The sequence below is a fragment of the Rhodnius prolixus genome, unplaced genomic scaffold (assembly GCF_049639745.1).
Source record: "Rhodnius prolixus isolate KJV_2025 unplaced genomic scaffold, Rpr scaffold_6, whole genome shotgun sequence".
Lineage (NCBI taxonomy): Eukaryota > Metazoa > Arthropoda > Insecta > Hemiptera > Reduviidae > Rhodnius > Rhodnius prolixus.
Window position 1 is genome coordinate 36573822 of NW_027411634.1, and position 25174 is coordinate 36598995.

The following is a 25174-nucleotide window of genomic DNA, read 5'->3' on the forward strand; positions in this document are numbered from 1 at the left end:
ATACTATTAGGAATGCTGGATGTTGAAATACAAATAAAGAAAGTACTAAAATTAGATAAAATTACAACTGTTATCGCTAACAGTTAGACGAACATCTGTCCCAGTTTGCTTAATAAAAGACTACGCATTTAACTTGAAATTAAATTACTTGAAGCAGAAGAAATTGTATACTTAGTATTTCTTTCAAATCGGAATAACAAAATATTAACCACAATCCATAAATTTTTAAAAAAGTGTTAAGAAAAAAATAAATCTACGGTACAACTCGTTTGACTTCCTTTTTCTACCATTAATTAAATAACCATTATTTGAATAATTATTTTTTAGCAAAATCTTTGGCATGATATTCAGATTGATTTGGCATTAATTTACTAACAGACATTTCCGGCGTATCGCATTTTCCTGTCACCAAAAATTCTAAACCAATTAAATTTATGAAATGATGTTATCCAATTCCAAAAATTTTCACAAAATATTCAAGCTTCATAGAATTGTAAAAAAAAAAAAAATGCACAATTTAATAATTAAAAATTGTATTCACAATAAATTTTATAGAATCCTTGACCTTTGCCCCACTGAAGTAGGCCAAAAACAACGACCAATACTACAGCCATTGTAGATTATATAATTTTTTTAAACATTATACTCCTTAATTTTGTTGTATTTTATTTATTTTTATTTTTTAACCCCCAACTCACATTAATCTTAACTAACTAAAAAGAAAAAAATCATTAATGTTCTTAATGAATAACGTACATTTAACTAAGACTGCAATTGTATGAGCATTCTAATAAGTCATAAGAACTGTACAACCATTAACACGTTTTAAAATTAAGCTATTTATGTTAATGTTTATGTTATTTGTGTAGTACGTAGTTTTCATTAAGTTAAGTAAATGTTAAGTCGAATAGTAAACTTTGTAAATTACATTACCTAATTCTTTGCGCTTAAAGCTTTCAAGAGGAAGTACTGCAATCATGATATTGTAATCGAGTTTCCAACGGAAGTCGATGCTTTGAGGAGATCTGAATACTAAGATCCTAAATAAAATATCCTAAAGAGAAGTTCTTAGTTTTTATAGAAAGCCCAAAGTTATTTACTTTTTTATTTTTTTAAGTAAAGAAAACATGCTGTACCATTTTGGTCACCATCCTATCTTACAAACGATACTAAAAAGCTAAAAAAAAATTAATGCTGCATTTGGGACAGAAATAATGTTAGTGAAAGCAGTATGCAACGATGGTTCATGAAGTGTCGGTCTAGGGCACTTGATATTGAAGACAGCCCACGGATCAGTCCAACCTACGGTAATCGAAAAGAATAGTTAAGGAAAACTCGAACTACTGGATATTAGTAAACACTAATCTTAGGGATGATTTTTCAGAGATTTGGAAAGTTGGAAAAACTAGAAAAGTGTGTACTCCGTGATTTGAGCGAGCGAAAAGAAAAAATTGTCACCTTTAGAGATTCGTTTTACACAACATTTGCGCAATCATTTTTGGTTCAAATCGTAACTTGTCTCCTGTACAATAGTAGGAAACGTTAAGGATAGAGATTGGACAGGCTAAGTCCTGTAAACACTAACCAAAGGCTAAAGCCACAAAAAAAAAAGAAAAAAAGGTTACATAATAGTCAGCGACTGGTGTCAACGACTATAAATTTTAGAAAACCAATTAAACCAGAGAAACATTGTCAAGAAATGTACTGGAAATTACCTCAACAACAGCCTGATTTGATCAACAGCTTAATCTACTCGGACCAAAGTTTTCCATCAAGAGAGAAACACGTAGTAGGAGTGAGGAAATCTGAAAATGTTTATTTCCAGTAAAAACTAGATATTGAAAATTTTTAATCTACTTAAAACCTGTAAGAGAAAGTATGGAAAACAGAAATTTACGTGTGTTTTTTGCAAAGTTTATAAAATACAGAAGGCATTGTAAAGCAATATTTTGATTACAAAAATTTAACAGATGGTGTAGCAAATTGGTCAGACATTATTTCCAAAATTATAACCCACAAAACAGAAAGCTAAACAGAAAAATGCATCAATGAATGCACACTTGATGGAAGTGCTGAATAGCGAAAACATTCTTAAGTAGCTTAACAACAGATTTGAACAAAAAAATAAAAGATAAACAAAATAAATTAAGAGTGAAATAAAGAAACATGCACTAACAAAAGATGCAAGTTCAATAAAGTATCATGTGTACATTGTGTTTCCTATGCAATTTTATAAATAAGGTTGTAATATTACATAGAAAAATTGCAACAGATGTTTCTTTTTAAAAACGATTATGTGCAGAACATGTGTGATGTTGGGCTGTTAGTGAAACAGAGCTTGAGAGATGGAGAATGATTTATTAAAAGTTCCAAGTATTTTAAAAATAGGTGAGGTAGATTGAGTGACCGAGATAGAGAGAATATAAAGGACAGGTGGTCTTCACTTACGGAAAGGAAATCTTGGAGTATGGTGGAAGTCTGGGATTGAAGGCTAACCTCAGCCTCCAGTATGTGTAGCACCTGTACAACTGAGGAAGGTATAACGAAGGTTAGGTTTTGATGATGTAGTAAGGATGATGGGAGAAGAAGGAAACGTGGATGGTAAAAGAGGCTGCAGCAAGAGAGCAGGTCCTACACACAGATGTGGCACACACAGAAAGGAGATCTTGTTTTTGTTTTTATTGGCCAAACTACTCGCACTATAAAAACACATTTCATACTAACACACTATAGTCTTAGTAGTAGTAGTAACTATAGACTCGCATGCATACATCTACACACCCCCACCAGGGCGCCACTTCTAACCGTCATTCTGCTGCACAACTCTCAGAGTGGGGATTGAAACAGTGATTATGATTGGAAGACTTGGGTTTACAAAGCCAACAGGAGACGATATCACACATACTTCCTTTTTTTGAATTTTTGAAATCATGCTTGTTTTTGCTTCCTCCACCACTCTTATCTCTGGGCCCAGCCAGCTTTTGTAACGGTTATGACGGTTAGAGAGTAAAAATATTTTTATTTTTTTAAAGGAGTGGTACTTTGTGTCAGCCCAGGCAAACCAGCATCTGTGGACCACAAATGTTAGGTCTCTGCTGCACTCCTTAAGTTATCTTTACAAGAGAAATTACTTCTTCAACAGACCCGGCTGTTGTTTGCTGCCTTTGGCCGCTTCTGGCTAGAATTCTTCACGTATCCTCTACGGCAAAGCACCAAATTATGTACTTTTATCTATAACTTGTTAATTCTTTTATTAAAATTAAATAATCAAGTTCAAACATTCACGCGGCATTCTTTTACCGGAATTCACTAAAATAATTTCTTCCATCCAGTTGAATGTCTCTTCCGCTCAACCATCCTTCCGATTCATTACATCCATACATTACACTTAATCAACGCCACAGCAGATATTGATCCTTAAATGCCTTAAGAAGCATTTTCCTGGGAGAATTTACGACGTTTGAAGAAAAACGTTACAGCTGTTTTTGACCATTTATTTCCATATATCTTTCTAGATAACTTTATTGAGTAGATAGTCCAACTCTCCTCTAATGTGCCTTCATCGTACACTGTACAGTTCTAAACCATCTATTATATACACAGATTTGTTTTTTCTAATTTTCTGTAACTGTAAAAGCAGTGTTCAATTTTTCTTGGATATATGTTAGGCTGTCTTGATTAAAATTATTTTCTCAAAAAGAGTGGGGGAGCTATAATGATGTCAAATATCCTTTTTTGTTTACAAATTTTAAATTAGAAGAAATTTAAATTATGGTAAGGCAACGTCATCTGATAGTTTTACATTAGTTTTTTAAAATAACATAAATAAAATAAAATAAAGGCTTCAACCCAAAGAATCAACGAAAATAAGTCCTGAAGCTAAGACCGGAAGACATGTTGGCTATAGACAAAAACAATCAGTACCCTACAGAGAGCATTCTCCACGAATGCTGTTTAGTTCTATGTGCTTTTAAATAAGAACATCCTTTCTAGATAAATTCACTTAGTAGTTCCTGTGTTGAGCATTCATTACTAGCTTTTACAAAATAATATCATTTTATACTTAGATCTATCGGCGGAAATATTGATAAATATTTTTGATATAATAAATAAAATACGATAAAGATTAAATAAAATGAAACAAAATAAAATGCTGGAGATACATTCAGAATTAGAAAGTGAGTACACAAATGACGTAAACTAGCAACTATGTCCGACGGCAATGAAATTATTCCACAATTAGAATCTTCCAAGAACTAAGTATAATGAGAACTTCATTTTTTAAATGTGAGTAGAAGTTGTTCGAAGAGGAGTTTGGGCAGGTTTTTCCTGTTTTAGTTCAAAATAAGTAAAATGTTCGAACTAACCGGTAACTTCAAAGTAAAAGTAAGAAAAAGTAGTGGTCTCAACAGAATTTTTTTTTCTTTTTCGTTTAAGAATTATGCTGACTTGATGCACAAGCAGGCCAGCCAACTAACATAGTTACAAGCACTTTACTGATTCAGCGGCGGATCTCAAATTACGCACTTCCGATGAATACATACTATTTTTTCTTGTCATAAAAGGGAATAAAAAATGTATTTCCGATAAAACTATTTCAAATGCTATTATTGTTTTTCTAGTTTAACAATGAAATACTTAAAAAAGTACAATGATTTATGAAAGTAGAATTAACAGATGTCCATTCATGCGGTGGAGTTGTAATATTTTTGTTTGATTCAAGGAGTTATTGAACTCAGGCTGTTCCACATTTCAATTGAACACTTTATTACAATACGTACAGGGCATTGTATTACGGTATGTGGCGTATGGTATTACTACAAGTAATGTAGTTAATAGTTACTCACCCACCGAACAGAAACCCACATTACAACTTTTTTTTTTTAACAAAAGATTTTCTGATAGAATATGTTACATTAATTTATAATATAGAGTAGGTACTGTTCATCTTTTTTTGGTGACGTCATTCATTAATCCAAAGAGGAGAAAGAATATTGCCAAATTTATAAAAATAATCGAGCTAGTCTGAATTTTAAAGGATTTAGTTAATTTTCTCGAATCTCGTAGTTTCCACGATTTCCTTTTTTCGGCAGTAAAAATAAAACGTCTAAGAAAATGTTTTAATTAATATTAAAACTTATAAAGTAAGTCTCAAATCAAAGGGTCGTTAAGTTAAAAAAAACGTTTCATACAAAGTGACCAACCATATTTCAGACTGAGTCATAGAGAAAATAATACGCAAAAACGTTTTATAGGAAAACTCGGGACGTTTTTTTTTTTTAAAAAAGTAGATATTTCTCCTACCATCTCTACAAGGAATCGGTACAACGATTGTACAGGTTCCCGTAAGACTTACGACTTACGTATATTAAATTTGAATAGGATTAAGCAGAAGTTAGAGCACGATCAGATCACGAAAAGTTATTTCCTGTAACATTGCTAGGCCAGCCAGTAGTATTTGTAAACTAAACTTATGTTACTTAATCACTCAAATAGTTGAATAATAACTTCAGCTATTATCCTCCGTTTCCTGCAGATATTATACTTTTAAACTACAATAGTAGAGAAAAGATATTCGTGAGGGAATGTATACCTCTGGAGATCATGGTAGGTAACCTAACTATGGAGGCTTAGTTTTCGGTTTTAAATCTGTAACTTGGAATCTTGGAGGTTGACGCCTTTTCAAACTCACAAAAAATAGAAATAAAAAATTTTTTTATAAAACCGATATTCCAGGAACGTTTGATTTAGTCTGTTAACTTCATTCAAAAGATTCATGAATTATATTGAAACTGTTTTTGTAAGTACGTAAAATTATACGCAATATATAAATGTAAGTTGGTGGGGGAAAACATGGAGACTGAGAGAAAAGTTTAGGGATGAAGACATGAATACATTACGTACTTCCCATTGGGAGGGAGGGAGTAAATTACGATTACAGTATTTACCTGCAAGAGCGGTAAGATCAATTGTGAGTGTAGGAGAAAAGAGAAATTAACCTCCAAAGAGGATCAAATTTCGAATCCAATAACCCTTTAATTCTTAAAAATCGATTAAAGTATCGATCAATAATTTGAAACGATTACAATACTTCCCACTTTGCAGGGTGGCACATTAATGCCACACATTGGAAGCGCTAACCAGTTCTTCCTGCCATAATTTATCCAAAATTAATCTTAGCCTAAGATTTACGAGAGTTATTCTTAGCTAAGGGGCTGGCCGTTAAATGCACAACAATGTCGAGACTCCCTAAAAGCCATATATGCACAAAATTTTGAATCGAATGACCACACATACATGAAAATCAGTACAAGCGTTTAGACGCTAAGTTGTTTACGATAAAAGGTAACCACAAGAATAATTTCTGAATGGAAACACTGTTCTTACCCATTTTTGGCAACGTTTTTTTGGGGGGGAATTGATTTGAATTGCGTAAATGCAACTTCCGGTAGGATTACAATCGTAAATTTGGCAATTCTTCTTACTAAACATAGAAGTTCTAAAATAAACAGAAAACGATTATAACTTAAAAGTTATAAAGTTCTTAAATCCCATGAAATAAACAATAGTACTATTATTAAAGTATTTTTTCTTTTTATTGAGCAAGCATAGAAGATTTCGCACTGGCCACGAGGTACTGACCTTCAGTACAGCAGGATGGTTACGAGGAGTTCATTGAACGCATACTTCCCTCTTCTCCAGAGTGCTCCAGGTATGCTCTATTTCACTTCAATTAATTTCGCAACCATTCCAACAGAAAGCGCTTATTTAAAAAAAAAAAAAAAAAAACTATGGTCGCTGCTACATTTAAACACTATTTTATAATTTCCAAGCGAAGAAGAAACTGCTGATAGTCCAAATGCAAAATAAAGAGCATTCGATATTCCCACAGAAAGTTAGAAGAGAACCCAGTATATCTTCGAACTCACAAAATAGAGGATCATTTTTTTAAAAAAAAGACTAACAATTATGCGATGAAGAACAAAATATAAATCTGATATACTTGGTACTCTTAAGATTCAGATCATGAAAGTTGACTGTGGAAGAGCTCCCAATAAAGTGTTAATCTGGTGCACCAAATACAAAAATAACATTTTTCAATTTAACAAAAAAACTGCTTCAAGACTATTTTTGAAAAAGATATTTTCAAAAAATATTTTCGAAAGCGTTAACCTATGGTGCGAAGGCCACAAAGATTGGAATCTTTGGAGGTTTGATGGTAAGGAGAGTAAACTATGGTGCGAACACTCTAAAGACTGGAGATTCTTTGGAGGTTTAATGGAAAGGAGCATTAACTATGGTGCGAAGGCTACAAAGATTGGAATCTTTTGAGGTTTGATGGTAAGGAGAGTAAACTATGGTGTGAACACTCTAAAGACTGGAGATTCTTTGGAGATTTAATGGAATGCAGTGTTAACTATGGTGCGAAGACCACAAAAGTTGGATTCTTTCGAGGTTTAATGGAAAGGAGCGTTAACTATGGTGCGAACGATTCATAGATTGGAATCTTTGGAGGTTTAAGTTTGCTTACATATATTAGTCTTTTGTTTTTCAGGAAAAGTTTGTTATCTGTTGTGTTTTTAGATTGTCGGAAAAATCTTTTAAGTTCTGTTAAGTTCTTAAGTAGAGCTTGAGAAAACCAAACGAGTATTTTGTCATAGTCTAAACCCAAGGTAGTGCTAGTGAAGGAATTTGATTGTAGATGAGATGAGAAAGTGTGATGGGTCCAAAACTGGCTGCAATCTGTTGATACTAAAATATTTAAAATTGATTCTTTGTATTCGAAATTTATTTAATAGAAAATTTTTTGATTAAACTTCATTAATAATAAAAATATTGAAAATCAAAAAATTATATTCATGTTCACAAACTTATGCTCAATCAACAATGAGCATAGAGAATAAAGAATGCCTTATTCATACAGGTATTGGATAGACAGGGTACCTAATTAGAAGGTAGTACACAACCTTACCACGAACATACACACACGAGGAGAAAACCGGCTGAATCTTCTACGACTTCACAAGAAATGTCCGTTAAATCACCGCTAGACGCAGATATATTGTATCCTTCTCTTCTACTCACTTCTTTAAGATAAAGTTCTCAAGTTATAAACTTTGTTTTTTTCAAGAAACTATAGCGCACAAACTGAAATTATTTATAGTTTGTAATTTAGACATTAAACAAAAAATAATAATTAAAATCAATATATACAAAATTAAACGCAGGAAACTCTAACTTTACATTTCTTAAGAGAGGTACCACATCTAGGCTTCTAGTATAATGTACGGTTCTATAGACCACGTAATGCCAGTAAAAATTTAGTTCAGAATTCAAAGGAAACTGACGTATTTAAATTATTATTTCCAGATTTGTTGGTAGCGCTACTGACGGAGTGCAAATGTAATCAACCATTTCCTTTACCCGGATGGTTTTACAAGAACCTAGGTTCTAATTTAAGGGGAAATAAGTATATTAAATTATGTCAAAAAATGTCAAGTTAGCATCATTTTTGTTTTTCAATATCGCGTTTGTGACCGATAATTAATTTTGATAACGGACATTATTAGAAATGAGAAAAGAAAACCATGAAAATTTTAATTAATGAACATACTCACATAATTGAGGAAAATTAATGTAAATAGTTTTGAGATGATTGGTCTCTGTGGATGAGTGTATCTGTTTGTACGTATGGTGTACTGTGTTCTTTAGAAGAACTAACACATCATGGACAAGAAGATGGCCTTGAAGGAAGCCTATCATACAAGAAGAAGGTGGCGAGGCTGGTGGTAAAATCTCACACGAGATATAAACCTCCCCGGGGATTTAGAATAATATTCTCTACAAAACTGGTGAACGATCAAACTGGCTATAAGCAGTGTTTAGTTGGAACTGTTTGTTCGCATAGCTTTTAAAAACAACTTTGCATAGTACGTAGAATTGCATTTCTGCATAAATAAGCAGATCATAAATGCAACGTGTTTGATTGAACACTGTTGCCATTAAAACTTTATTTAATATTACGAGTGATGGAATAACTTGAAAACTGTTAAAAATAGCGTCGTGTCTAGCACAAATCATTTATCTATGAATGAAGATCTTATATCTATTTTTTCATTTAAGCGGAAGTATTGTGAACGTATTAAATTTTGAAATCACTAAAATGATTTTTCGAGAAAATCAAAAAAAGAATCAGTAATCTATTAACGTGGAACATCCGGTGTATTTCGAAACCAAACCTCAAGTACTAACTTTTTGTGGTTATGTATTTTGTGGAGTAGACAGTTAACTTCCTGGAGATTCTCAAGCAATTTCTGGTAACCTGGGGATCTCAAACCTAAGTTTCCGCTTAGAAATTTAAAATTCTACATTATTTGCAGCCCATCCACTTAAAAGAGACAACAGAGATGAACAAAGTAAACCTTTTAAGTAAAATATCATCCGCAAAAACATTTCCTTTAGGTTTATAACATTTTCCAGTGACGGGTGAAAATTTGAAAGGAATTACAGCATTAACCGTCAATTTATGCTAATGCAAAGGAGTGGATACCATCAAAAAATTACCAACAATATGAACGTACAGAAGGTCAAAGATGCCGAAATTCCTGTAAAAGTGGAGTAAATTAGAAAAAAACGAAGGCTATAATCCTGGTTGACGCCTGATGGCGGCGGCACCTTAAACTACCTTCTGGAAGGACCCATCACTCCTACCCACTGTGCCTTCGTAGTATCTTTTTTTTTTTTATGATCCCTAGGGCACACCACAAGACCGGCCAAAAGGAGGACCCTTTCTAACGTACAAACATTCCTTCTTCACAGTTGTTATCCAGTGCTAACTAAATAAGCCCTAACTAAATACCATCAAAAGAGTCTTTTAATAAGCCCTCTGTGTGGTTTTTACTAATTTTTACTTCAACGTTGAATACAACAGGTTTTTTTTTTAAAATATAATGAATTTAAATGACGTTATAATACCCTAATTACGTGTGAAATACTTCCGTTTTTCATTATAATTTCCTGTTAAAAGCGAAAAATCTACAAAAAGGAACTTAAACTATCAAGGCAGTTAGAGAAACAATTCGTTGCAAGAGCAACAAACGGTGCTGCCTAACTCCGTGAGGTTGCTAAAACACAGCTTACATATCAATCCTCCAGATAATCTTGCATCTCGTTTTGCGGGTAACTTTTAATTTAAAAGAGTCAACTTGTAGTGCATTAAATAAATAACAATAAAATCACTATTTACATGTAGATAAAATTCACTAAATATACAACTAAAATATAAATAAATAAATATATATAAAAACAACAATGAGGGGAATGCCCAGTCAATATAAAAGACATACATATTGACCTCGTCACTAATCCATAATTACACAGTCACCTTAGGATTTAAGCACCGTAGATATGGTGATGCAGAATTCCCAAGGAGTCCAAAATAATTGACTCAGCAAGATTGTGGAGGCCGGTAGAGTAAAAACCCATCTCTCTCGCAAAATCAACCGTAAGCCTTGGCAGGGTTCCCGGGGCTCCGAACCAAAGGCCCATTACCCTATACTCCCTCTCACCGAACTCCTCGCGGAACTTTTCTTTGAAGAAGGGAATACACTTTTCATAAATTCCCTTCTTTTCAATATCCACCTTTTCCGCTTGGTTTGGGTCGTTTGTTTCATATCTTACCGTTGGGTCTATTACGAGCGCTTTTTTGTCCTTCTTAGAAAAAGCCAAAATATCGGCGAACCTTGTCGACCCATCGGCATCGATAGAGAAAACCTCCTCAAGGCAGTCATAATCCCGCTCCCTGAGCTTCTCGGAGATCCAATAACAATCCAGTGAAATTGGCGCGATTTGCTGCTTTAGCAGTTTTCAGCGGGAATAATGTAAAGTAGAGGAAATTTCAACTTTGGAAGGAAATAACGCAACCGGAAAGTGTGGATTCACTGAAGAGTTTTCTAAGTTTTCGGAAATACTCCAAATTAAGTTTTCAATCATGATACATTAAAAAAGGAATATCTCTCGAAGATAAATAACCGAAATCAAATATACGTCGTCTCTATTAACTCTAAATTCTATCAAAGAAAATTCCCGTCTGCTCTCCTATCTTTTGGACAGTATGTACTAGGAAAGTGCGCACAACCAGAAGGTTTAACTTCCTGACATCTGTTGTGTCCTGGCCTAACAGCAAACTCAACAGAGTGTGACCATAAAGTACCTTAACCCCTTATCTATTTTTATTTATCACTCGCCGCAATTATCATAACTAATTTTGGAATAAAGAAAGGAAGAAAAAAAAATTCTTAACAAAATTATTTTTTGACACTTGTGAATCGACTTCGTCATAAAACATTCAAAAATTTTGTAAACGCATAATTTTTAAGACATATTTAATTTTTACTGAAGTTATCTAGATTGCTTAGAAACTGCACATTACGTGCGAATAAATTTTTTAAAGGAAATCTACTCCTATCTATCCTTAAAATGTTCTAAAGGATAATTATTCAAATAAAAGTAGTAAATCAACAGGAATACAAGATTTTTACCAAGTGTGTTGTCAAAATTAGTTAAAAAAAATCTTTTAAGCTAAGTGGTACTTCTGTTTAAAACTTTTTTTTTTTTAAATCAGATTTACTGATTTTCATAACGTATTTCCGGTTAAAATCTCTGTTGAAAGTTTGTCATGATTACATCACTTCCTTTCAAGAGAAAAATAAAAAAAAAATATTATAACTAAAATTATTATTAATAGTTAAAAAATGTAAAATATGAAAAAAGTAATAAAATATAAAGCAATAAAATATGCACTATAAAGCAATTAAGTTAATTTTTATCAGCGTAATTAGATCGTACTCCCTCGGCTACATTATGAATACGTATATGGTTGCATTATAGTGAATTAATAATAATAAAAACCATGTGGCGCTGTTATTTAGTTTGAATAACTTAACAGCGAAATTAATATAAAGTTTTCTGGGATAAAATAAAAAATTAAAAAGTTACATGTTCAATGATAATGCTCTGAGAAAACAGGGAAAATTAGTTTTTAACCGTATTATGTACATATATATTTTTTAAATAGTTATGTTCTCACAACAATATAAACATTTTAATTTAGGAAAAGACGAAAGTGATAACTATGGACAAATAAGAGTTTGTTAACTTACAAAAATGCATTTGCATTACGAAAATAAATAATTTAAAAAAATAGTCTTTCAATCAATCTACCAAGTAACAACGGTGGAGTCTAAACTACAGTCTAGTACATATCCTGACATCTAGCGGCAATGATCTCTACTATACATGTAAACAAACCCAACATGCTAGGCGCGCCAAAACAACATTCCTACAAGAAATTGTATTTTTATTTAGTGTTATTAATTGTACCATTAAACAAATGAAATATAGGCTTTTCTATTTTATTATTTTTTTAAGGACGTAAATAATAATAATAAATTATGTAGGCAGGCAATGAAATAAATAGTAAATAGAAATCTACAAAATAATTTTGGAAATATTTTTTACATATGTAGCTCAAAAATACAGTTAGTATAATTTTTTTAGGTCCCACTAATGATAAGGTTTTGGTCCAAACCGCTTCAACTGCAGTGCCTCTAGTTATAACAAAAACTTACAGTTTAAAATGTTAAGTATAAGGGTTGATTAAACGCCAAAAGGTACACAAATCAGCAAGTACCCAACATTTCATTAATACTTCATTAATATTTAAGTAATTCTACTGCATTAATTTTCATTAATAAGTTATTTTTTAGAATTTATTAGATGTCACAGACCCTTATGCTGGCCATTTTCGTCTACAAAATATATGTTCATGTAGCACTGTAGATTGACTGTAATATCTAGTTATCTATAATAATGAAACTATTAATTACAGGTTAAAAAGAAAAACGTTACAAAAACTAAAAAAAAATTATGAGGCTAAAAAATTCAAAACTTTTTTTTAAAAGAAACTTCACCAACATACATCAATGATTTTCAAAAATCGTCGGTTTAAGTTCATTCTTCGATTAAAGTAATTGTTATTTTATGAAGTAGTCAAACGTTTATAATAATAGGTAATAATTATCTGGCTTTATCGCAAATAATATAGTTTTCTTCAATTACATTCTCAATCTAGGTATTCATCCCACAATGTTGTATATATGTAATATAAAGTAAATAAGATATGCATATTTTTAGGACAGCTAATTATTCCAGTATTTTACTATAAGTAAAATTAGGGGGACTAAATTAAATTACAATCGAGAAATCATAATTGTTGTTGAATAATCTACTTGTTATAACTGTATGTTATTTGTGCTCACGAATATTTCGGTAAGAGGAATTCAAGACAGTAGCCAACTCTAACTTTGTCTTTTTCTACTTTAACATGCATGTACATATATGTGATTTATCATAATTATAACAAAAAAATATTATAAATGAAGTGGCCAGCATAAGGGTCTGTGACATCTAATAAATTCTAAAAAATAACTTATTAATGAAAATTAATGCAGTAGAATTACTTAAATATTAATGAAGTATTAATGAAATGTTGGGTACTTGCTGATTTGTGTACCTTTTGGCGTTTAATCAACCCTTATACTTAACATTTTAAACTGTAAGTTTTTGTTAAGGAGATTTTTGTACCTTTTGGATAGATTTTCCTTTTTGTCTATTTTACAAAGTTACATATCTGCTTTACAGATTTTTTTAAAATTTGGAATAAGCAATTCTATAATTATAACCTGATAAGGTGTTAAGTCGGAACCGTAACTACCAATGGAGAGATCTTTTTAAAGAATGATTATAGTTGCGGTTCCCCAAACCATCCCCAATAACAATATTTTTGAAAAAGCGTTTTGAATAACATAGGAAGGTATTTGTACGTAAATAGCAAAATTAAACTGCGATTTCAGTACTTCCTTTTAAGAGGAGTAAGAAAAATAAACTACGATTGCAGTACTTCTCCCTAAAAGGCAAAGAGGCAAAGATTTTTTAATCGAACGACAATTCATTGATTTAAATCGGTTCACTCATTGATAATTTAAACGATTGCAGTACTTCCTCTTAGTAGGTGCAAGAGCATCAGCAACGTAGAGGAGCTTTAACCACTTATTCGAGCTGAATTTTATCAAAATCGTACTAAGCGTTATAGAAATATTGGTAATAATAGTTTTAGAAAGGGCCTTATTTGGGTGGGGCAAACTCCCCTCCTTATGAGGCACGGCGTCGAGACTTTTAAAGTGCAAATCTGTACAAAATTTCGATTCGAATGACACTTCGGTCGGTTCACGTGTCGATAATTTGAAACGATTGCTATACTTCCCCTTAACAAGTGTAAGAGCTGATCGCCGCTTTAATGTTACGTAGGGGAGCCCTAACCCTATCATCCTACCAAATTTTATCAAAATCGGGCCAAGATTTACAGAGTAATTAGTAATAATAATTTTGGGAGGGAAGGGATTAGCTATGAGGTTAGCATACTGGACTCCCACGCGGAGGTCCCGGGTTCGAATCCAGCAGCTGACCCTTAGATTTTCTCTTCCTAGGAGCTTCTTACAGCTCACTGTCCGGTGATGGACAGTGTTGTCTGTAACGAGAGAACACTGTCCGGAGGCCGGCAGTGCACTGGAAAAAGCTCCGTGCGCTAATAACCTCAGATGTTGATGCGCCAAAAAAAAAAAAAAAAAAAAAAAAAAAAAAATAATAATTTTGGAGGGGGCCATGCATAAAGGGGGCTAACTCCTCTCCCATTCCATGTATAGGATCGAGACCCCCAAAAGGCACATCTACATAAAATTCCGAATCGAACGACACCTCATTCATGAAAATCGGTTCACGCGTTTAGGCGCTACGTTGTTTACAAAAAACGTAACAAGAAGAACAAGAAGAACAAGAAGAACAAGAACAAGAACATTTTTTGAAAAAGCCGTTTTTGCTCATTTTCGGCAACTTTTTTCTCGAAACCTATTAAATCTGGGTCGTTACAAAAAAATTACAGTGATAAAGGAGGGTTTGCCCTATAATTTAAAGAAAATTTGGGAATTTTATCTTTTATAGAAAAAGAGAAAAAAATTGTCAAAGTTGGGTGTTTTTCAACGTTACGCTTTTTCGTGCAGTTTTTGACGATCAACCCTTATACAACTGTCCTACCGGACAGTTTTAATAAATGTAACATAACTCAAATGTTCGGAGTTTTAATGAAATTTTGTGGGTTACAGCCCCTTCAGAATAATACTAAGATTAGAACGTACGAGTTTTCACAACAGATTTCCAATAAACTAATCCATCGTAAAAGATACGGAAATAGTGGTACAGGATGCGGAAGTATGCCACCAGATTCGCAAAAGACGACAAAGAAACCGCAGAGACAAGATACAGCATCAAGGTGAATGCTATTTTTTGTTGTGGATCTCACCTGTTGTTGCCAAGTTGGATGCACAAGAATGCGGCTAACAACACAACCTTGGCGCTCAACAGTCCAGGTAGAGTATTCCCACCTACATCATCTAGTCGCCCATTGTTACTACCACAGGTTAATGATGCACTTGTTCCCTTCAACAGCATCAGGAGGGATTCTTCAATCCCAGTCGGCTGTCTCCCACTAATATCTTACAACACAATAAATAATGCCTTGTAACCTCTCCCAAACAATCTACCATTCAACCATAAAATTTATAACAAAGAACATTTTGCTATTTCTAAGATTTCACTTATCACTAACCAAAAGTACAAAAAACTAAGAAACCAAATTTCAAATTTCATCGGAAAACACCCAATTTTCACCAGTAGAAGATTTTTATTTTCCTTTCACGTAATCTCCTGAATATGAAAAAGTGTTCTTAACTAATGTGTGTCTGTCTGTCTGGAAGATGTACCTATCAGAACTCAAAAACCGAATGCTATTTTGGCATTTTTAGGATCCGTTGGTTACAACATCCTGTATTGAGCCATTTCAGTGTTATGTATGCGACCTTATCACCTGAGTAATAAATTATAAGAATCAATTATAAGACCATAATTCCAGTTTCGAAGAACTTCAGCAGATGGAAAGTGCACTTTAATTGAACAGATTTCCTAGCTTGTATCCGAAGGACTTTAATTTTTTTGTGACTTTAAAAAATAAATGCAATTATAATCTGAGTTACTCTATTGAAGCAGAACTCTTAGGAGCAGTTAACTCAAGGATTTCTTTTAAGTAACATTTCAATATTTTGATCGGTTCTAACGTAATTTAGATAATATTTAAGCAAAAATTAACAGCAAACGTATATATAAAATGACGGTAAGATTAACATTTTCCATACCATCCTCAAGAACATCTAATTACGTAACTGCAATTACAGTTGAATGAGCGAAAACAGTCAGTTTTCTTCGTCATAAACCTACGTTACTTCATTATTCCATAGTACCAAGTATCTATCTATCAGTAAGGTCGTTCAGACATTACTCGACTTATCCTCGACATCCCAAATGCCAGATATAAAGAATACGCACTAAGAAGAATATTATTCTCGCCGAAATACTTTCCCTATTATCGTTGTGTGTCCATCCAGAACCCTGATCAATGACCACCCGGTCCGCGAAAAAACTGACCACCAGGTTTCTTGAGAAAAAGTATAAGAAAGATTTGAAAATAATACGCTTCCGTATGCGGTTGGTCCTAATATCCAGTGAACCGTGAGACCACTGTTTTGGGGTATCCTGTTTCTCTGCAGTTAGAAATACCACTTTAGACGGAATAAATACCCACAATCTTCTGGGCCGGCATTTCTTCTTGTTCAAAGTTAAATAGATTGAGAAGAATAGAGGAAGATTCTTGACTAGAGAGGCCAATTCTACTTTCCACTCCTACCGGAGGGGGGATATATTTGTCTCTCTCTTTTATGAAATCCATTTAAATTTTCAACCATGAGTTTTTTTTCCTAGGAAAAATTTTTCCTTCGTTTGATAGAAGGCCCTTAGGTTTCCTATCTGTTCCCATAGTCACTTGTTGTTGGCGGAGAGAAATGACACCTTACCTGCTGAGCCCTTTTCTACACAATAGCCCAGACAACCTGTCGCCTTACATCGGCCTCTCTAACCTTTTTAAAGGGACTCCCTCAGATCCTATGGGAACTATTCCATGTTCAACTCCTAACTTTAAATCAAGTTTATTGTCTGCCAAAAAACCTTCAAGATGGGTAGAATGATAAATGTATATTGATGTTTATGGGCGTGGGAGTTAACGGATCACGTTCACTATATAATTATGTCAGACATAAATTTTTATGGTTAGTTCTGGATTATGATTCTAACATTTAGTTGCAATTTCTAAACTTTCCGTCCCTTTCTTTATCGGCTTTTACGTCAAAGGCAGCCATATTGTGTCATTGTAGGCGAATTTCAGCGTAAAATTATGGTTAAAACAGGCAATGGGCAGTATTTGCTACATTCCCAAACTACTGAATGATTTTATTTCATTCTGTACCAAATTTTTCTTGGAATTTCAAGCGACTCAATTACCAACGGATATTGAATCCTCTCTGAACATCAACTGGCTCCTTAGAAGAAGAAGAAAAAAAAAAGTAAAGGCAAGTAACTGGACTGGAAATCTTAAGAAAATGTCGTGAAGAATTTCATACCGGTACCACAAGCAGCAGTACATCTTATTCTTGAAGGCCGCACACATTGGAAGAAGGATTTCCTAATTAAAAAATCTTCAGACATTTACGTTAATTAGAAAAAAAAACTAAATCCATTATTTCAGAAAAATAGATCCAAATGAAATCCTTCAACAAGTTGCAGCAAGAGAAATCACGCATACCAACCAAACGGAAGAAATAGCTCACATTCAAGGAAGTGTTCAGCGCATTCATTTTTCTTTCTTGTTCCAATACCTTCTCTCTCCCTCTCTAGTAAACCATAGCAAACCGTAATCCTTTTTTTTATGTGGGTATATGCACTAATTTCTGTGTAAATAGTTATTACTTGGTAGTGCATGAAATTGTTAGACCAAGCGTACATGAATTTACAAAAGAAGCCAGGTAGTAAAACTACTTGAATATATTTGCTTGTTGAACAGTGGGACCTGTAGTTTTCCCGCCCTTAACTCCCGCACACAAAGCTATGAAGGCAGTTTTAGGTACAAAACTAGGAAACAAAACAAAAAAAAATGTGTAAGAGAGGGGGAAAAAAGCGCGGGATTTCTACACTTTTTCAATAATCAACAGAATTTAGCTTTTAAATACGAGCCTAATAAAATTTGTCATTTCGAAAACATATTATGCTTCTTTATCTGTATTTTTGTTTTTGAAATAGTATTTAAAGCGAAATTGGAAAGCTTTAAGTAAAACTAATAGAATAGCTAACTGAATAACACTTGCCGAACAATAGCTGTTTGTAAATACCAATCCCTAGAGAGCCTGGACCGCTACTAGGATTCCAAGGGTATCCCCCTTAGAAAACTTCCAAGTTTTATTTTGAGACCAATTTTACTATTAATTCCGTAGTCCATCAAATGATTATACCTTACAAACTCCCTTCTCTTTTAAGAAATTCCCTAAACAGCTTTAAAGGAGTCATCCTTAAAACAACTCGGAGCGATGAATGGAGAGCATAACTAGAATCCTTGTAGAGCTTCAGTAGATATAATGAGAGCAATACGAGGAGGAGTGGGTTTGCTCAAACGAGCAGTTAAGACTCCTACTTCTCCTCACCGAGAAAAACCATAGTGAAAAAAGGGCAGTCCAGTGAGTAGTTCACCCTTGAGTTTTCCTGCAACAGTATAGCTAAAGTTAACTCCATTGTACCGATGAAGAGTGCAGGAATGTCTAAAACGCCTTTGTGAGAACTTCTAGTTTTCATTCAAGAAAAAAGTTAGTTGTGTGGTCGTAGAATTGTAACTTATTCTGTAGATTTTTAACAGAAAAAATTCTTTCTGCGTATTTAAATCTATATAGAGCAACTAAGAAACCATTACTGGTTACAACAGTGTTTAATGGACCGTAGTGGCTGTAGACCATTGAAGATTCCGGGAGGTTCAATGGATGTTTGGATAATGGCGGCAAATTTCAAAAAATAAATTTACTGTATAGATTTGTATTTACAAAAAATCCTATTGTTAGCCAAGTGTTATTCAGTTAGCTATTCTATTTGTATTGCCTAAAGTTTTCCTATTTCCCTTTAAACACCATTTCCAAAACAAAAAACGGAAACGAGATTGAGCCGAGAGCATGTTCTAATTTTCAATTTTGAAAGCTGACTTTAATTTCTTTCTTCGGTGCAAAGAACTTAACTATAATTCTAATTCTGAAAAGGAATTCTAAAAAGCATCCAACAGAATCAAGAACAGCCATTAGTACTTAATGAGCTACGTTGGGACTTTTTGAACAAGAACTTTATATAAATATTAATAAAATTTTACAACGAAATTCCAAAGTAGCTTAAAGTAAATTTTGCCACATGTTTTATCTTTTTTAAATAATTTAATTACACATACTATAATATAAATATATTTTTTAAAAAACAACATGATGTATGTTTTAATAAGCTGTGCGATCTACATCATGTGAAACACAACTACACATGTTGCTTTAAATAAAAACAAATTCTTATAAAGCTAATGAAGTACTTTTCATTGGCTTTTGTAATTAAATTAATTTGAAAAATTTACAGGAATGTGCCATTTTTTAAGAAGTAATATCTGGAAGAAAATTTTAAAGATTAACTATTGCGATTGCTGAATTGAAACAAAAAGAAATCCGGAGCAATGAATAATATAAATTTCCGGAGCAATTGCATTAAATTTTTATTAAGTAAGTAAGAATGAATTTATTTATACTAATAATTCAAATTTAGAAGTTTTTACCTTCAGGTAAGTGAACAGATTTAAATTTTTGAAGGTTCAAGCTGGGTTACGAAAGATGCTCCCAACGATTGAGGAAAATCTATTAGTTTTTGGGAAAACAGCTCTAAATTTGGAGGAACGAAGATTTGTGGAGAAACGCGCCACAAAATTAGGTAATTTTTTTTTTTGTATCATCGTATTTACATGATAGTATCTTTAATAATGATAACTTTTGGGGCTAATCTATACTAAGACCACGAAGACCATGATTGCCTGCATTAGACTAAGCAAGACCAGCTGAGTCAGCTAGTAAATTGCCAGACGGCAGACCTAAGTGATGTCAAAATCTCTACACAAAACTGATTTATCTATCTCGATAATGATGGATACAAGAAAGGGTGTGAGCTAAGATGGAGAAATCTAAAGACACTACGGATCTAACCACATTTTCAATTATTCTTTCTCCTTGTTAGTCGAACCTGAAAACGTTTATTTCCGGTGAAAGCTGAAAATCGTGTAAGCCTGTACGAAAGCAATACTTCCTTTTACGAGTGACGAAGAAAAGAAGGCAAATAGAAGCTCAGTAAATTTCTAGAAAAATAAAATATTATAATAAACAATCTATTTAAGCTCCCATTTACTAGAAAGACAGCAACATATGTTTTCCCGCCAAAAGTTTCCCGCTCAATTAGCCCAGCTGAGTGGCAGGTAGTTAAGTGCTGCACTATGGGGACCCTTTAAATGTTTCCCTGAAATAGAAAGCCTCTCTTTTGTAAAAGAAAAACATCCTTTAACCACTCCTCTTTCTGAAGGAGACACAGAGGTGGGTCATTTAAATGGGCCCTGGTCCCATCCAAAGCCCTTTAAAATTGCTGTGGTCACCACACACGTTGAGAGGCGACCATTTCAATTTGTCCACATTACTTTGAACTGCTTTTCTCCAGAGGAAAAAGAATAAAAAAAAAAACTTAGGAAAGATATTTAAATAAGAATTTTGTGAGAAAGAAACCGTTAGTTGTCAACCCATTCCTATATCTCTCTCTCCTGTGTATGTAGAAGGATATGCAGAAGTTATTGTCCTTAGGATATCCGTCCGTCCAGGATATAGAGATGTTGTAAATACTGTGGTACTGGTTTGAATATAGTATAGTGTTCTCAGTACAGTACAGAGAAAACTGTCACCAATAATAAAGTAAAGGATCTATTACAATACTTACTCTATTTACAAAATACCTTCTTGTACCTTTAACAATTGTACAATTGTGTTCAAGGTATCTGTAGAGTCAAGTACAAAACAACATGAAAACGTAACAAAACATTTCCTGTATACACTATTTTGGAGTATTCAGACTTTACGGAAATAATTGAAAAGTTAAAAAAAGACAGTAGCAGTTGTTGAACAGGAAGTTTGTAGCAAAAAAAACAAACATCAAAAAAGTAACATAATTTTTTTGATGAACCTCGAAAATTTAGGTTTCAAAAATTTTTTAAAAAATCACCAAAGTCGTTTCATCTATACGATTTCCTTTTACGTAATTAAATTTTCTTTAAACTAAGAATTTGAACTAAAACGGGAAAACTAAAATAAAATCTCTTGGAAGCACTTCCGATACAAACCCGGAGATTCTAAACTATTCAAACTCTGAATTTTCAATTTTTAATGATACTACTTCCTCGCAATGAAACTAATTTTCCCAGTAAAATTATTCTAATAAAAGCTGTACATCTACGTGTGTGTAGAATTTTCGATGTTTAAGAAAATCGTAGGAGTTATTTTCCCCCAAAAAAATCTCAGAAAAGCGAAAACTTCCTTTAGTAAAAATAATATGTCCTATTGTGAAATCATCTTCTTGCTAAGAATTTCGAGAACAAATTTACACTCACTTCAGCAGATATTCATCAGAATCTGTTATCAAGTTTCTTCCTCAATTCCGATCTAAAATTTTCAACTATTTTACACACACCCGCCCGCTAAGATCGCCCTATGAGGTTCTCAAACAAATAACGTTTCTTAATTACGATCTCGTGCTAGCTAATATCGTATCCCTGACTGATTTCCGCCTTCTGAAAGAAGTCGCAATCTCTACCAAATTAATGTTACCTCTAGTGATGGATGACAATCCGAAACCTGTCAGGATTTAATCAATATGCTCGCTACAAGGGATAAAATCAACGAATTGCGTTTGTTTCAGTAATTTTTCAGAATATTCTTTAAATTTAGACGCTGATAGCTTCGATATCTCGAAATCTAACTTTTATTTGAATCATTTTTATCTGATAAATTCGACTTCCTGTACTTCTACTTGTCGAAGGCGTTGGTTACAATAAAGCTCATTAAATAGGGCAATATTAACTAATGATGCTGAAAGAAAGAAAAAAACCGTGCAATGACGGCGTAATGATTTTTAACCATTTGAACGAGTGCCCGGCAGTGCAGGGCATGAATACGCCATATGAAAGATATTGGGCTGCCACCCAGAAAATGGCTTGACGCCTTTGTCGCGGGATAAGAAAAAAAAAAAAAAATGCTGAAAGAACTCCACGTTTGGAAAAATATCAACAGGAAATTCCTTCGAATGATTGGATTTCGACAATCTGAATCTGAGAGAAGGAATACTGGAACATTATCATCATCCTCTCGGGCAAAATTTCATTAAATGTTTACTAGTATGTGAATTTAAGTAATATCTAGTAAAATATAATGTGAGACAGTTTGTGTCTTGAAAGTTTCCCGCCTTTTTTTCCCCAAAGTAACTTTTAGTTTCCCGCCTTGAAGCCCCCAAGTGGCCCCTATTACTTAAAATAACCAACCAAAGTAAGATAAGAGAAGGATGGAAAAGGTCTATGGCTAAAATAAATTACTTTTGAGAAAATTTCTTTCTGTATACTTAGCCCTACCACTACAGTATTCCAGATAAAAAGGGAAGTCACTATGGTGTGGGTTATGGGTTTGTATTTATGGAATGAACAGGTACTAGTTCGGAGACCTGCACCAGGATAACCTTGGGGACTTGGCCAGTAGAGCCAAAAAAAAAAAGGGCGGAAAATGGAGTTAACTAAAATAGTTAAAAGGCTTTTCAATGAAAATCTTTAGCGACCTAATGAACATTTAACAATAGGCTTAAGAAACAAAAACACTGTCGCTGTATACAGGATGTAAGTGTATTTCCCAAATTAAACTTTTACGAGATAAAAGTATTATGGCAAATTTTACGGAGAAGTGATGGAGATTTTTTGAAATTCATAACTGGATTTTAACGTTCAAAACCACAAAGTAGCTTCCATTGCGAATGATCAGTATGCGGCCAACCAAAATTGATCTTAAGAACGGATAAAAAGGAGAGGAAGCTGACTTTTATATTCCTTGTGCGACGTCTCTGCAATTCCTCTGATAAAAGTTTCACTCAAAATCCATCAACCTAGTACTGTTCAGTTATTATTTGATGGATGTGGTCATGCACATGCCAGAGAGTCAAAAAAAGAACGTCGTAATAAATGCTGATCATCAGTTTTAGGATGGGCTGAGATCTGTCCTGTAACTAGAGTATAGGATGGGACCGGAAGCTGCCTTAGAATTAGGTTCGTGGCAGCAATTATAGTGTAATCGCTTAAGGAATACATTAAGAATTTGTATTAGCTTCTAGTGAACGTAAAAATTCGTATATTAAGGAATCAATTTAGCGAGGAATCGGACCAGAAACAAGAAACAAAACAACTCCGTCTTTTTGCCAACATTTCGTCAAATTTATTCCCTTCTTCAGGGTTGTTGGTTCAGTTACAGCAAAGTGTTCTGAAAATATAGAATTTTAAACATGACAGCGGCCCGAAGGTAGTGTTTCAAATAAACCAATCCCACATGAAACGTCATGCTATATCAATATGATAGCAAAAAAAAAACAACTAAAAATTGTATAAAATAATTTACTTACATTTCCTTTGATGGTGATGTAACAGGTGACAATTTGGTGTCATCTGAAAAAAAATAAGAAAAACAATTATCAATATTCAAATAGAACGTTAAAACCACTTAAAATATGTTTTTTGTTAAATGTAATTGAAACGAACTTAGTGAAACAATAGGATCCTCTTTAAAATTTTTGTTTTAGGACGAAAAAGTTGAGGGTAAATCCTTTGAGGACAGAACAGTACTCGAAGAAAAATGGATTGACAAATTTAAAAAAACTTGGAAAATATTGTTCTTAAGCTGGTGCATACATTAAAAGAAAAAGAACAAGAACAATTGCAAATGCTGAATATGGTTCTTCAAATCAACGAACAGCAAACGATTGACGACAAAAGGTACTCCTTGCATTCATGTTATGTGGAAAACATTTTCTAGGATAATTCCATTCCAAGAAGGGTACTTCTTGTTCAAGGAGATTGGTAGACTACTCTTTAAAGTACCATTCCAGTAAATTGTACGGTACTGCATCAAATAAATTATTAAGGAAGGATAAATGTGTTGCGAGATTCTTTACAGGAAGTTTGAAGTTGCTTTTCTCTGAAATAGTACTGCCTAATCTAGAGTTCGAGAACGACCCTATTTTTGAATCTGCTGTGAATAATGAGTTTCGAAATTTAGACACGAATCCTCGTCTCTCTGTTTCGTGTGACTATATTCGAAAATAATACCAATTTAATGTCATCTCATTACAATAATTATTCAATTCAGTAAGAAAGTTAATAACAAACATTTGGCTGAACAATACCAACATATGTTGGTAACTTATGGTTCAGTGCATGAGAAGTTAGCTAACCGTCTCTTCTTGCCATGCTCGTTGACTTGGCATTGTCTCTTTCTCTCTCTTCTTCAGCAGAAGATGATGCATATGGTTCTTTTACATGACAATATATTAGTTTCACAGCTGTTTACAGATAATACGTGCAGATACTCGTCAATTCGTACATCGCCTCAGTCTTTTACAGTACAATAATTAACTTGGTATCTAGCTAGTTTCAATATCGTTTAGAAAATCTAATTACCCGCTGCATAAAAAAGTGTTAACGATTTAGGTTACAGATGTTTACAAAAATTCATAATGGCTTACTTTGGGTAATTCAGTCATCTTACAAGGAATAAATTCGCTGATATTTTAAGAGAAATGCCATATTTGATGAAGTCGAAATAGATTTTCTTGTAAAAAAGAAATGAGAAGTGCAATTTAAGTTTTTTATTTAAAAGTTTTAAATATGAAAACCCAAATTCAATATTTAAAAAAAAAAAATTCAGCTGGCCTCAATGCCACTTTGGTTTAGTTTTTAGCGATTAACATCACTCCTTTCCAGATGTTTTGAGGTACCGCCTCCAAAATTTAGAAATCCAGATTCTCCAGATAAATGTTCAGAAAA

The 25174-nt window shown here is 33.3% G+C and overlaps 1 protein-coding gene and 1 long non-coding RNA gene across 4 annotated transcripts in view; one reads left to right on the plus strand and one right to left on the minus strand.

The window, feature by feature from the left end:
* Positions 1–25174, minus strand: part of LOC141460860 (M-phase inducer phosphatase-like) — a 107449-nt gene that overhangs the window by 57644 nt on the left and 24631 nt on the right. For 2 of the 3 annotated variants that reach the window (XM_074141272.1, XM_074141275.1), the window contains one exon: positions 23755–23797. In XM_074141272.1, the coding sequence (XP_073997373.1) occupies positions 23755–23797 (43 nt within the window). Of the gene's footprint in view, positions 1–8618; positions 8856–23754; positions 23798–25174 lie in introns of those variants that run through there. The other variant, XM_074141276.1, reaches the window with a different exon arrangement.
* LOC141460869 (uncharacterized) lies at positions 19548–24283 on the plus strand. Its single transcript, XR_012462396.1, has 3 exons — positions 19548–19793; positions 19881–19998; positions 23932–24283. It is a non-coding gene; the product is annotated as an uncharacterized lncRNA (long non-coding RNA).